The sequence below is a fragment of the Microcaecilia unicolor genome, chromosome 6 (assembly GCF_901765095.1).
Source record: "Microcaecilia unicolor chromosome 6, aMicUni1.1, whole genome shotgun sequence".
Classification (NCBI taxonomy): Eukaryota; Metazoa; Chordata; class Amphibia; order Gymnophiona; family Siphonopidae; genus Microcaecilia; species Microcaecilia unicolor.
Window position 1 is genome coordinate 81544347 of NC_044036.1, and position 14949 is coordinate 81559295.

The following is a 14949-nucleotide window of genomic DNA, read 5'->3' on the forward strand; positions in this document are numbered from 1 at the left end:
GAAAATTAGGTTCTTACCTTGGTAATTTTCTTTCCTTTAGTCATAGCAGATGAAGCCATGAGCCCTCCCTGTATGATTGTCTGTATGCTGTGAATCTGTTTCAGGTTCTGTTCTTGTTTCCTGAAGTTCCTTCCTTGGGAGAAAGTTGCAAAACAGTCTTCAGGATTCATGTTCACTTATAGGAGGATGAGTCCATTCCCTCCAGTTTATGTTTTGGAGGATGAGTTTATTCCCTCCAGGAGGTTGCGTGTATCCCCCTCCAGTTATACAATAAGGAGGACGAGTTTATTCCCTCCAGGAGGATGTGTTCATTCCCTCCTTTTGAGTTCATGCCCTTGTTAAGGGGCCATGGTTCGCTGTGTGGAAAGTTCATGTTATTCCCATTGCGGTTTGCCATACTGCTTTGGAAGCTTCAAATACTGAAGAGGCAGTGGAGCTGGCTGGCCATGAGGCACTGTGAAAAGTTGAGTGCTCTCTATCTCCCCCTGCTGGTTGATGGGCACAACCCATACGTAATGGCTTCATCTGCTATGACTAAAGGAAAGAAAATTACCAAGGTAAGAACCTAATTTTCCCATACTCTGGCCTGAAACTGTCCAGGCCTGGGGCTTTTGTCAACTTTTTTTTTTTTTTTTTTTTTTTTTTAACATTTGTACCTCGCGCTTTTCCCACTCATGGCAGGCTCTATGCGGTGGGCAATGGAGGGTTAAGTGACTTGCCCAGAGTCACAAGGAGCTGCCTGTGCCGGGAATCGAACTCAGTTCCTCAGTTCCCCAGGACCAAAGTCCACCACCCTAACCACTAGGCCACTCCTCCACTCCTTTAAAGCCTTAATTCCCAATCTGATTTCCTTTACAGAGATGGGCCTACTCAAGAGTTTTTGCCTGATTCATGGTAAACCGAGGGACTGATAAATCCCGAAAAAAGGCCTCCCTTTTCTCTATATCTAAATCTCTTGCCTCATATAGTGATTGGTAATATTGGACGAACTGAGATTGTATTTGGAATTCCTTGTGGAATCGCCTCCCAGACCCATCCTTGATGTAAGTGATGACTTGACGTTTCTTATAAGGGCGCACCAAATTGGCCAAAAGTTTCCCTGCCTTACTACCCCACTTAAACAGTTTGAATCTTTGGTAGTAAATATCTCTTTCTGCCCGACTGGTCAACAGCTGATCAATCTGGCGTCTTAGCTCCATCATAGCGTCTTTGGAGGGCTAATCCAACCAGTACATATGTTGCCTGCGAAGGGATTGGTATTCTTGTGACAACTGTAATAACTCCGCCTCTAGCTTTTTCTTCTTACTAGATGTGTTTGCCAATATGTATCCCCTTAGCACTACTTTGGAGGCTTCCCAGAAAGTTACAGGTCCCACGTCCGGGGTCTCATTGGTCGATTGGAAATCCAGACATTTTTTCCTCAAGTATGTCCGAAATGCAGAATCTTTATACAAAGGGGGGGGGGGGGGGGGGGGGGGGGCGAGAATTTCCACACCCTTTCTGTCAAATCTGCTGTGTAAGATATAGCAAGCGATATTGCAGAGTGGTCTGATAAGGAGTTGTCAATAACTTGAACCTCCTTGGCTACTGAGAAAAGGGATTGTGAAATGAGGAAATAATCTAATCTACTAGAGTAAGTGTTATGCAGGTGGGAATAGAATGTAAATTCTGTATCATGTGGGTGTAGAAGCCTCCATATATCCATTGTCCCCAGCTGATGTATGATAAAATTGACACCCTTGCCCTCAATGGCCCCTCCCCTGGTTTTGGCAGGTTTACAATCAACAGTGGGGTCAGCACATGTGTTAAGGTCCCCCCCCCCCCCCCCCCCCCCAGAACGAGTTGATACTCCGAGTGTGGTGTCAGCTTAGCCACTATTTCAGAAAAGAATTTATGGCTGTATACATTAGGGCCATACAGATTACAGAAACCTAATTTGCGACTCCACAGTTCGCTTTGCATTATAACATATCTACCTTCTCTATCCTGAATTATTTTGTGAACGTTGATCAGAAGTTGTTTATGAATTAATATAGCCACCCTCCGTTGCCTGGAGTTATAAGAAGAGCTAACCACCTCCTCCACCCAGCCCTTTTTCAACTTTGCATGCTCAGCGCTGGACAAGTGAGTTTCCTGCAAAAAAGCGATGTCAGCCTTTTCGGATTTCAACCATGCTAATATTTTTGTGCGTTTAACAGGAAAGTGTATGCCATCCACATTAAGAGATATAATTTTTAGATTAACCATGGCAAGAAAACAGACCTACGTTAAGCGTGACATACTCCCTTTCCGTCCCACAGGCCTCCCAACTGAGCCTGCTGGACTTTTTCAACCCCGGTACAACAATCCCCAGTAGAAAACAACAAGATTTCCAGACTTTGTTACCCACCCCCTCTTCCCCTCTTACTATGGCGGTCACTACAACTACCCCATGTTCCCCCCATTCATACGCGCTCTCCCACTTGAATATCACATTCATACCTACCGCACCCCTCCCACCCCTGTTACGAACCCTCTCCTCCCTCTTAAGTTGCTCTTCCATCCTCCCCCCTTCCCAAACAACACAGCGAAGATTTATTCACCCTGCACCATCTCTGCCCTCTTAATATAAAGATTATTCCTCCTCAAGTATTCTCCCCAGACACGTTGAACATCACCCCCAGAAACAGACCTCCAAAAACCTAAAAGTTCTTGTGACCCTCTGTGGCAAATATTCCAAGCAAATGGTCAATGGAATCCACATCCGTAGAACCCCCCTTAGGCTTGCTGGGTGGGATGCTGTCCAGAGAGAAAAAGAAAAAGACAAAAACAAAACACAGCATGGTGTATTTGGCCTGATCACTTATCAGATGTTACTTTCAGTCAGCAGGCTCACTCTGTCCCTCTTTATTAAGACTGTCCAGGAAGGCCTGAGCTGAGACTTCTGAGAACAGGACTAATTTCCCTGTGTGCCAAATCATGAGTTTAGCTGGGTACATAAGCAAGAAATTAATACCTTTTTCTGTGAAGTGAAGTGCACGTTGGTGCCATGGCTCTGCACATTTGCGCTATTCCGGCTGAGTAGTCATTAATGTTAGTCTGTTCGTGAGCCCTTGAACCTAGGCCTAGTATAGCTTTTAGGCCAAGGCCTAGGATGGACCAAACAGGCACTATACATGTCCCCAGCTACCAGGCCCTGCACACACACTTGCAACCAACTTGCACTTCCAGAAAGGGGAAGATAGGGCATTTAGGCGGGCCTCACAGGGAAAGAACAAACAACCCCCACAGAGAGAAACAGTCTGCTATGAGGGCGGAACATACAAAACAAAATACAGACACAGGACAAAAGTGTAACTCCAAGGGAAGGGAAGCCAAATAAACAACTGAGACAGGATGAGGCAGGAACTCACCACAGCCCAGAGCCATAGAGAGAGAGAGAATCCCAGGTGCAGACTAGAGGGGTAATTAGACACACACTGAAAGCAGCCTGCAGACAGAGACAGCAACAGAAAGCTATAGGCAAAGTAAGGAGTAACCAAACTCCACTATAGCACAGAATAAAAGCTCAGACAGAGAGCAGCAAGGCTTCAGAAGAAAAGGAATACGCCAAAGCAAGAGTTGTAGGGAAGGGGAAGCTTAAGTAGCTCAGACTGATGTCAGCTCAGCCCAGATGGGCCAATCAGGAACAGTTCCAAGCATTCCCCTGACAGAGTAGCAGAGTTCAAACAATCATAACAATTAAACATTAACAGTCGGTCCTTCATACTCCAATGGCAATTTCTTAGAACGGAAAGTTTTCAGCAATTGTGCCTTTTCTTGCCAGTTTATGTAGTGTGCGATGGCTGTACGTGGTTTACTGTTGCGCTCTCCTCGCAGTCCAATCTGATGTGCGCGGTCACATTGCATTCCAGTTGTACAGCCTTCTATGCTTAGCTGTTCTGGCAACCATGTGCTGAAAAACTGGTATAGCTCCCTGTCCTGGACTGATTCAGGCAGCCCAATGACCAGAAGGTTGTTGCGACGGTTCTTATTCTCCTGCTTCTCCAAGCGCTCATGAAGGGCTGCTGCCTCTTTTTGTAAATCCGCAATCTGCGACGCCATGCCATGTGTTGTGTCCTCCTACTCCAACACACGCTGTTCCACTTCTACAATTCTCAGGGTCTGAGTATCAAATTTCTCACTTATCTCCTCCACCGCTGTCTGTATTTTATTTAGCCGGTCTTCCAGCGCCGTTGCCACTGTCCGTGAGATCTGCCTGGCCTATTCTCCTGTCTGCCGTTCTGTTGCCTGCTGGGAGTCTTGGCCCGCCACCATCTTAGTTGCTTTCAATGGGATAGCTTTTTTGTTTTTTAGGCCTCTCTGGTTCCTCGTGGGCATGCCTTCTCCCAAAACGCTCTCTCAGATGCTCAGCTATGCCCGAGCACTGCCCAATCGAATCGGAAGTCTAATAAAATCATCAAACCTGGGAAGGACACGTATAATTAGCAGGTATTTGCAGAGATACGACGGAGCTCACTTTCTTGCTGCCGTTCAGGTAGCAGGCATGACGTGACCCCCCTCCCCAAACCTGACACATTCTATTCACAAAATAGAAAATAAAATTATTTTTATACCCTTTGTTGTCTGGTCATTTTATTTTTCAAATCATGTTGGTCCCAGTCTCTGGTTTCTGCTTCTCTCTGTCTTCTCTTAACTCACTCACCAAGGTCTCCTGTCCATTTGACACATTTTTCCTCTCCATCTTTCCCCATGTTCAGCATCTGTATCCCTATATTTCCCTGTCCAGCATCCCCTCTGTGTCCATATTCCTGCATCCATCCTCACCACTCGTATGTCCCTATGCCCCCATTTCTATCATCTCCCCTCTGTCTCCATATACCCCCTCCCGTATCCAGCATTGCTCCTCTGTGTCTGTATACTATCCCCATACAACATTTCCCTTTTTGTGTCCCTGTTCCCTTATGCTCTACCCATGCCTATCATCTCCCCTCTGTTTCTATATACCTCCCTGTCCCCCCCCCCCCCCCCCCCAAAGCATCTGGCTTGCTTGCCTGCCTGCCTGTCTTACCTCCTTTTCTTGCTTTCGCTATGGGTTTAGTATTGGGTGTTTGGGGGGAGGGTATGATTCCTTTCTGAATGCTTAGTGGTGCTTTTCCTGTTTATATAATTGGCATGCTTTTCTTTACTTAGACCTTAGCCTGTAAACCATCTTGACCTGCCTGTCAGGAAAGGCAGTATAGTAAGTCTTGGAATAAACATAATAAGTTGTCCTTGTTTTCTTTGTTTAGTGGCCCTCGGATTCTCCAGAAGCTGCAACCAAAGAGATTTCAGCTGGCTCTCCAGTTGTGGGGGTCCTAGCTGTTCTCATAGCCTGCTTTTCTAGTGGATTCGCTGGAGTTTATTTTGAGAAAATTTTAAAAGAAACAAAGCAGTCCGTATGGATAAGAAACATTCAGCTTGGTGAGTGCAGAATTCATGCTGCTTGGGGCAAGAGCATATGTCGTAGTAACATAGTAAATGACAACAGATAAAGACCTGAACAGTCCATCTAGTCTGTCCAACAAGATAAACTCATTTTACATGTTGTGTGATACTTTATATGTATACCTGAGTTTGATTTGTCCTTGCCATTCTCAGGGCACAGACCATGTCTCTCCTCTTTCTTTCTTCTCTTTATCAACGTTACTATGTCCAGCTCTTCATCTACTGACCATTTGTTCAATCATTGCTACTTCCGTGAATCAGTGTGGCTTATATAAACATATAGGGGTAAATATTCAGTCAGCGGCAGTGAACGTTTTGCTGACCACTGCCGGTGTTATTCCCAGATATTCAGTGCTGGGCCATGTCCGGTCTTCAGCATTGAATATTCAGTTTATGCGGCGCCGGCTAACACGTGGCCAGTTAAGTTGATATTCAGAACTTAACCAGCGATGGATTGCTGCATAAAGATAGGGCTGTGATTTATGCGGTTACTCTGGCCAGTTAAGTACTGAATATCGGCACTTAACTGGCCAACCCTTCCCTCGGAATGCCCCCAAAATAGCCTATTGTCACTTAGGCACTAACTACTAATTTTCTTTTTTTTAATTATTTAAATTTTCCAATATATCACCACATAAAGTGAATATGCAATCGGCATTATTTAACATTAGGAAACAAAAATAAGTATATATCTTTACAGCCCATTTGTCCACAAGTTAAAGAAATTTGATTCCAAGATTAAGGAAATTAAAAAAGAAAAAAGATACAAAAATTAATAATCAATAGATGCTTCCTCTGGTTCAGACCCCAGCCTGCTAAATTAGGGAAGGTTTACTATATTCACATCAACTCTTGCATCAATAAACTCTTTCAACTGTTTTGGATCTACAAACTGAAAATGTTTACCCTCAAGCACCACATTACAAAAACAAGGAAATCGCAAAACAAAATTTGCTCCCAATGCCACCACCCTGGGGCGAAGTTCCAAAAAGGCCCTTCGTCTCATCTGTGTAGGCCGTGAGAGATCTGGAAAGATACGGACCTTTGAGCCCAAAAACAGATTTTCTAAGTGTCTCAATGAAAGCCGTAGTACGGCATTCCTATCAGGCTCCAACGCGAAAGTGGCAAGCAGATTTAACCTCTGAGTAACTATTTCTAATGAGCTTTCTAGGAATGAGGTAAGATTCATTCCCTCCCTTATTACGGGGGGATTTCCCACCACCACTCCAGTACTCCCGATGTAATAAGCCCGTGTAATGGGAGGGAGTGAGTCCTTATCCATTCCCAGGATGTCCACCAAATATTTTTTAACCATCTCCAAAGGAGAAATTAATGATGGTTTGGGAAAATTAAGAAACCTAAGGTTAAGCCTTTGTCTGATTTTCAAGGTATTCAAGTCGTTTATGTAGGAAATTATTGTCTTTAACCAAAGCTGTTTCTATAGATCCCATTTCTTGAATTTTGATATCCACACGTTCCAATTTCTGGGTTTGCTGTGCAGTCACTTGTGCTTGAAGCAGGGCAGCCTCAGAAAGAACTTCAATATCAGAAGAATTCTGCTTTAAAGTAGTTTGCATAGAGGTTTGGATATTGTAAACCATATCCCATAGTGACTCCAGCGTCACAATTGCTGGTCTAATCACTCCACTAGCCACAGGAGGAGATTGAGGTAGACTATCAGCCCGAGCTAACTTGGAAACAATAGCTTGAGGCAATACCTTTGAAGCCTGTTGTAGTATTGTTTCCCCGAAGTTGAGAATCTATCTCCGTTGCTCCAGTCACACCCTCAGACAGGACCAGCTGAGCCACTTCGGCGTCTGTCTCTGTTTGAACAGCCAGCAATTCTCTTCCAGGCTGGGGAGGTGCAGTTCGCTCCACAGGGCTCAAGGAAGCCCCATTTCCACTCTCAATCGACTCTGAAGGGCCGAGAGCTGCAGTGGGGGTCGAAGTTCCCTGAGGACCCGATTGCTGCCTGGGAAATTGCAGGGTTGTTTCATCGTCGAGGAGGTCACAGGAACCGAGGGAAATTCATTTACCTTCCCCCTCCGCTTCCCCATGGTTAACGAGGCTACAGAGGCACCGAGAGAAACTCTCAAACACAGCAGCCTCCAGGAGCAAACACAGGTGTGTCTATTCACAGCGCCATCTTGGAATCATAACTGCTAATTTTCAGTGTAGATAACCGGTTACAGTACCACTGAAAATTTGTGGATAGCGTAGAACAAGCAATTTTAACTAGTCAGCAGCAATTTATGGCCAGTTAAATCATTTTGAATATTGACCAGAGAATGTCAGCAAAAGAATAATGTAAATCCCATCATCTGCCCAGTTTTATGTTTGATACGGTGCCATAGAGTCTAGCTGATCACTGCTTTCTCCTCACAGCTAGGGATCCCCAGCGCTTATCCCAGGCTTTGTTGAACTTTGTTTCTGTTTTTGTTTCCATCCATCCAGCAACTATTTGAATAAATATTTTTTGATGTTGCTCCTCAGTTTGCCTCCCTGGAGCTTCTTTCTGTGACCTATTCTAGATCGGGGATTCCCAAATCTTCCTTGGGGTGCATGAGCTGTATCTGTATGCATTGTCTCCATTGTATGCCTATATCTCTAGGCTGCATTAATTGTGGAAATCTTGAAAAGCAGACTGGTTTGTGATCTTCAAGAATTGGCTTTGGGGACTCCAGTGGGGAAATTAAGGGACTTGTACAAGAGAACATTGACCACCTCCAAATCTTTTGGTACAATGTTAACGCCAGTTAAAAAAAAAAAAAAAAAGGTTGGAGTACAGACCTAGTGAGCCTGAAAAGATCCCTGGGGTACTCACTATTCAACTTTCTGCATTTAGAAAATTTGACCATTTAGCCCTGCACTCTGTTTTCTATATTTTAGCCAGTTCCATGTCCTTAATAGTTTTCTAACCCATTGCTTTTATTTCCTCAAAAGTGCTTTATGAAGGACTTTGACATATGCCTCAGAAAATCCAGATACACTATAGCAGTCGTTTTTGAAGCAGTGGATGTCTCAAAATGGCCAAAAAAAATGTCTGTCTGCCGAAAATGTCCAAATGGCGATTTTCGAAAGGCAGAATTTGGACATTTTCCACTGCAGTTTGTCCAAATAGCAAAGAGGCATGTTGGAGGAATGTTTTGGGTAGGACTATAGAGGGCCCAAAATTAGGATGTCCAACAGCAATAATGTAACGGGAAGAAACGTGCAAGGCAAAAAGGATGGTCTTATCTAGACCTGTTTCAATCATGTCCAGGGTTCAGAAAGGTACCCTGATTGAGCAGCTGACCACTGGAGGAATGAAGACATGACCCCGCCTTCATCTCCCAGTGATTACTTGACTCCCTTCCACACCCTAAGAAGTGAAAGTGATGGTGGATACCAGTCTCTGACTGCTTCAGGGTTTGTGGCCATTCCTAACAGAGCAGCAAGCAAGTGTAGTGGTCAGTGCCGTGGACTTTGAAAAACAGGACCCTGGTATATAAATTTTTTTTTTTCTGTATAGATATGTGCACCCTCCTGGCACATAGATATACCTATTGTACCTGAATTTATAAGGAAATAGCATGGGTCAAGCTTTCTTCATTGGCATAAAAAAAACCCTCATTTCATATTTAATCTTGCTAAAAACTTCACAGGAATATCATATTTTCTCATGGATCCAAAAAAATAAAAAAGAAGTGAAAAGAAATACTTAGCTTTAACCCTTTAGTGTCCAATGTTCCCATAATAAGCCATATGGGAACAGATTGATGGGAACATTGGACACTAAAGGGTTCTAAGTTAGTGGTAGACACAGACGTGCAGAAAGTCAGTCACACCGACTATGGCCAGAGTTTTGCTACCATGGACTATCTCAAGGCGTGCATGACTAATCGGTGACATTGAGCACAACGCGTCTTCAATACACCAGGGATCTCGGTAGTCAGTGGCATGCATTGTAGCCAATCACTATATAATCTCAGGGATTGACTTTAACTGCTGCCATTCAGACACTTTTATCTTTCATTGGTCTGAAAAACCTGTTCTTTTTATGTTTGTGAATACTACCCCTCTATGTGCATACTAAAACTTCATTAAAGCGAGTGCTTATCTTTTGACCTGCTGCAAAAAGTCCCAACAGAGGCCAACTGTTTCACCCTCCAGCTTTTTCAGGGGACAAAAATCTTTCAATGTGTGCTCCTTCACCTCTGCAATATATATCATTCATTAATTCTGTGTTATACTAATGAATTTAAAAGATAGCTGTGCTTTTAAACTTACAAATATAGTTCCAAGTGGCACTTTCTAATGGTGCTAATGTTGGTCTAGGATGCTCACATTAAATACATTAATCAATGCATTCGTGCATGATGACATCATTTGAAGACTCGGAGGGAAAAATGATCAAGGTCCATATTTTTCAATTTTGTGGATAGACTGCAGAAGAAATTGTTGATGCGCTGCTTACTAATGATAGTACTGATGACAAAAGGTCTAAGGATGAACACCCAAAAATACCCTATTAATGGACAAATTAATCTTTTAAAACTGAGTCATTTGTCTCTGAATTTCAATTTTTGGACATTGTTCTTCCCTCTTACTCTTCAATTTTTTCTTGTTGCATGAAAACGCTATAAGCATACTATCTAAGCAAAATAACGTTTATTCTAAAATCCCCAAACACTCCTGTTCTCATAACTTCAGTCTCTTCTCACGAACACCATCACTGGAATATAACAATATGACATAGCTCTTTGTTGCGACATTGCGTCTTGATGCCATCTATCTGGCGTCTCCAAGAAACTACTGAATTTAAATAAATGACAGCCTTCTTATATAAATGCTGACCAATCAATATTGTTATTGGAGACCGTATTATGGCTCTAAAGTGTTAAGATGATATATTCACCATAATTTCCCCCTGCTTAATTCCTTCTTTCCTCGATCACCTCCATGCACGTGTGGCAACCTCTCCATCGCAAAACAAGACAATTCTTCAAACTTGAGTTGTTCTTTGTTGCAATGTGCTACTAAAGGACCATCCAGTTTCTTCTGATATTGGACTTATGTTCACTGATCCAATGAAATAATGGTCTAATAGTTTTTCCACATATAACTTGTCACATTTACATGTTATCACATACACAACATAGCCAGACTTACATTTGGTGAAGGATTTTAACTGATATGTTTTACTCCATGATAAATTAAATTTATACACAAATGAACTTAAAAAGGTTCTCTACATGAGAATATATAAGCAATGAAAATAATGAATAGGGAGACAAATCCTCAAGAAGCTCCCAGCTATCAGCTGGTAGAACAGAACTTCATCTTCTGCAGAAAAAGCCTCCTGAAGAAAAAATGTTTTTATACAATTACAGAACATCTGCTTAACAATTTCAAAAAGAACTTAGCTGCATAGTCTCTTCCAGCAAAGCAGAAACCAGACCGTGACCGATGATGGCCAGCGTTTCGATAAGCTGCATCAAGGTCAACCAGTCAAAAATCTGTGAAAAAGATAAAACAGCAGTAATATTTGCAAAGTTATCATATTAAACATCAACAGAACATTGCTTACTTAGTTTAAACTCTGTTCAACTGTGATGGAACAAGGGAGGCAGACGAAGTCCTAATAGTGATCCTGCTGTATAACTATCTTGCGACATCAAATACTGAAACTAGCAAAAGCCAACCAGGAAAAGATCAGCAAAAAACTCTAACCAATCAAAGAAAAAATAAAAAAAAATCACAAAACTCTTAGAAGAGGTCTGACAGCTACCACACCTGTAGTGACCCGCAATCTTTTCTTTATGTAAAGAAGTCAGATAACCAGGACTAACTTCTGGCAGTAAAGTGGGGCTCAATTTATTTTAGATTTGTACATCTAGAAAAAGCAACCTGGAGAGTGTCCTGGAATGCATTTTCCAATGTTATTTTTAATAATGTCCACCACGGCTCCACTGCCTGCAAAGTATCTTAAAATGCACGTTGTAACATCCTGTGGAATGGAAGAATACAGTGTTAACACATTTGCGTATTCAGACAATATGAACGTGCTCTGGCTCTCAAATAGCACAACCTTCCATCCTCCTTAAAGACTTGGGCACTATTAGACTCTTATTGCACTGCTAATAGTAATACTACTGTCTAGGATTTCCAGTCTAAGCGCCCTCATAGCAGGTGTTGTGTATTTCCTTCCTTTATGCATGCAGCTCACCAGTTATTCTAATGTAAGGGGTCCTTTTTACGGCAATTCTGAGTTATCGCCCGGTTACTACATGGCTACTATACATCGGCTGACCGGCTAGGTTCTAGCGGCCAAAGATAGACCTGCTATTTACATGGGTCTATCTTGCTGCTAAACTTAACTGGTCAGCCGGTGAAAATCAGCAGATAACCAGTTATGTCACATGACATAGCTGGTAACTGGGCTAGCTGCTGACTGGAATATTCAGCGGGAGATAGCTGGTTATCTCATGCTGAATATTGGCGGATAGCCGGCTTGAGTGTATTTAACCGGCCAAGTGCCATTCCTCACTGGTTAAATGCTTTTGAATATCGGGCGGTATGGGTTTCAAATAAGTAATCCACAAATGATGTTAAAAGTTTCCAATATTGACCCCCTAGTTGAAATTATAGGCCTTTCAGGTGGTTTATGTAAACTCTTGTGTACTTTGGGAAAGGTATATAACACCAAGGTTACTGGATGAACTTCATCACACTCTTAAGCCAATGGTTCTCAGCCTTTCTTCCATTGTAATATACCTGACAGGTGATATTTACATCTGTGATACACTGAACACTCTACTGTTCATGGCTGAACAAAAAAATCCCTTATATATCATTTATTATTGCTGAAAATGATGCAAAGAAAGTTGGTGACTGCTGGGAGGTGAGATTAGATTTGTAACATTTCCATTTGGGGCTGGTGGCAGCAGTGAGCATTGTGGGAAATAGAGAAGCAGAAAGGACCACTTATGTGAATTTCAAGTACCTGATTCCCTGCTCTGTTCTCCCAGCCCACAGTCACATGGTCCTTAAGGAAAGCAATGGCTTGCTGTATGTCACATTTTGGATGACACTCCTTTCAGCTTTTGGTGGCACACTGGTTGAGAACCACTGCTCTAAGCTGAGTGGGAGTCCTCCAACTGCATTGCTGCCGGGGGGGGGGGGGGGGGGGGGGGGCGGCAGTGTCAGTATTGCATTTTCTATCGCTAGGGAGCAGGTTCCCTGAAGTCCTGCAGAGCTTGCCTGACTGTCACTATTGAAAATGTGATAGTGAAACAGCACCCTCCAGTGGCAGGACTGTAGATGGCGGACTCCTGCTCAGCTTAGAGGGAACATTCAATATATTGCGCCTAAATAAATCGGTGCCAAAATGAAATACTCCTAGGCATATTCTATAAAATACACTTAAATTTAAGTATACTTTATAGAATAAACCTAAAGTTCCACACGGTTTAGACAATATGCCAATCATCCGAGCGACTAAATTTAGTTGCAGACAGTTACGCCAAGTAAAATTTGGTGTAAATGCCAATGCCTAAATTACTTACGGACCGGGTGTATTCTATAACCACACGCATAGATTTTAGAAACACCCACGACCCACCCATTCTATGACCATGGCCACGCCCCCTTTTCAACTATGTGACTTAGAATTTATGCGCATCACATTATAGAATATGCTTCTGTGCGTAAATTTTAATTAATGCCAATTAGTGTCTAAGTGGCAGTTATTAGCGCTGATAAACTAAGTTGCACGTGCAAATCCAGAATATAACTAGATTTGCACATGCAACTTAAGTCACGCTATATAGAATTGCAGGGATAATGTATACAGCGCTGTGACATCTAGTAGCACTATAGAAATGAGTAGTAATAGTAGTACATAAATATAGCACACCAATTAAATTAGATGTAGATCAGAGTGTTAACACTATACAAGGCTGAAATATACCGAGATACAGTAATATAAAACTTAAAAGTTTTGAAACTGAATATTCGTTTCACAATAAACTCAAGGCCTCATTTCTCTTACCTTGGACTCTTTACAGAGCATGTTAGGGAGATAATGAGGGTTGATCTTGGGAGGCTCTGGGAGGACTTCGAAGAATGCCAGGAAATAGAATACCTGTTTTCATGGTGCTCATTAAGATCCTAATACCTCAGGAAGTATAAGTGTACATTTTAGTTTTCTGCACCCAAAAAAAAGAATATCTTGCAGGAGAAAGTTTTCTTTATCCTGTCCGGGAATAGCATACTAAATTTGATTGTGGTACACCATTAGTTACTACTGCAATGTATCTGACTTTTAAACTTAGGTATGTGCAGGGATTTTTGTGTCCATGATCTTGAAGGCTGTTTGACTTAAGTTGTGACTATTTTTGTTCTTTAGGGTTTTTTGGAAGCATATTTGGATTATTGGGTGTGTACATTTATGATGGAGAGCGTGTCTCCCAGAATGGATTCTTTCAAGGATATAATCGTTTTACCTGGACAGTGGTGGCTCTACAGGTAGTGTACCCAGAATCAATGTTCTCTGTAAGGAATGAGTTGATATGAGCAAAAATTTTCCATTGCATTACCTTGTGAGCATTTCTTTTTTTTTTTTTTAATCATTTATATATTTGTTTCAAATATCAACAAGTATTACACTTGAAACAGAAAATACATTCATCAGAAATTACTAATAAGGAAATATAAACATATCAATGTTATTTGACTAGTACTTCCAGTCCACATTTAAGATCCAAGATTAACATTTATGGAGAATTAGCTAAGAAATTTCTCAAAGGAAATATAAACCGATTTTCATGGTTCTTATTTACATTCAAGGCTATTACTGATGAGAACTTCTGGCTGATATAAATTCAGAGAGCTGCACAGAATCAAAAAAGGCATACTTAACCGACTAATAACAAACAATACACTTGCAAGGATAACGTAAAAGAAAAGTAGCTTCCATTTGGAGAACCCCTGGTTTTAACAGAAGAAACTATGCCTTGTGAGCATTTCTTAACAGATACAAACACGGACTTTCACACACACAAACGCTTGCTTCGGATCAGCAGCAACAGTGACAAAACAAAGTACAGCCATCATGGGGCTGCACTCTCCATACTCACAGCTGCTGGTCCTGCCCTCTCTAACATTGTCTTCCTGTTCTGTGGCAAAGCCTAGAGCTGCAAGTATGAAGAGTAGAGCCCCGCAATGGCTGTGCTTTGTCACTGTTGCTGCTGATCTGAAACTGCAGCAGGGGTGGCAGTGGGAGGGAGGTGGTGCAGGTCCCGGTGTGCCTGCTGCACAACAAGCCAGAACTGAGAGGCTCAGAGAGAACATTGCCCAGATGGCATATTCAGAGAAGTGTGAATCTTTTCTGTATTATTACTGCTCCCTCTGAAAAGCTCAAATTCCATGTGTCCTATAAGAGATTGGAGATTATAGCTGAGCAGCACAATCACTTTAAAGATTTTATTTAAGCATCAAACA

The 14949-nt window shown here is 42.2% G+C and overlaps 1 protein-coding gene across 7 annotated transcripts in view; it reads left to right on the forward strand.

Moving 5' to 3' along the window:
* Positions 1-14949, forward strand: part of SLC35A3 (solute carrier family 35 member A3) — a 108079-nt gene that overhangs the window by 65024 nt on the left and 28106 nt on the right. For all 7 annotated transcript variants that reach the window (XM_030206274.1, XM_030206275.1, XM_030206272.1 and 4 more), the window contains 2 exons: positions 5271-5442; positions 13856-13974. In XM_030206274.1, coding sequence (XP_030062134.1) covers positions 5271-5442; positions 13856-13974 — 291 coding nt within the window. The remainder of the gene's footprint in view (positions 1-5270; positions 5443-13855; positions 13975-14949) is intronic.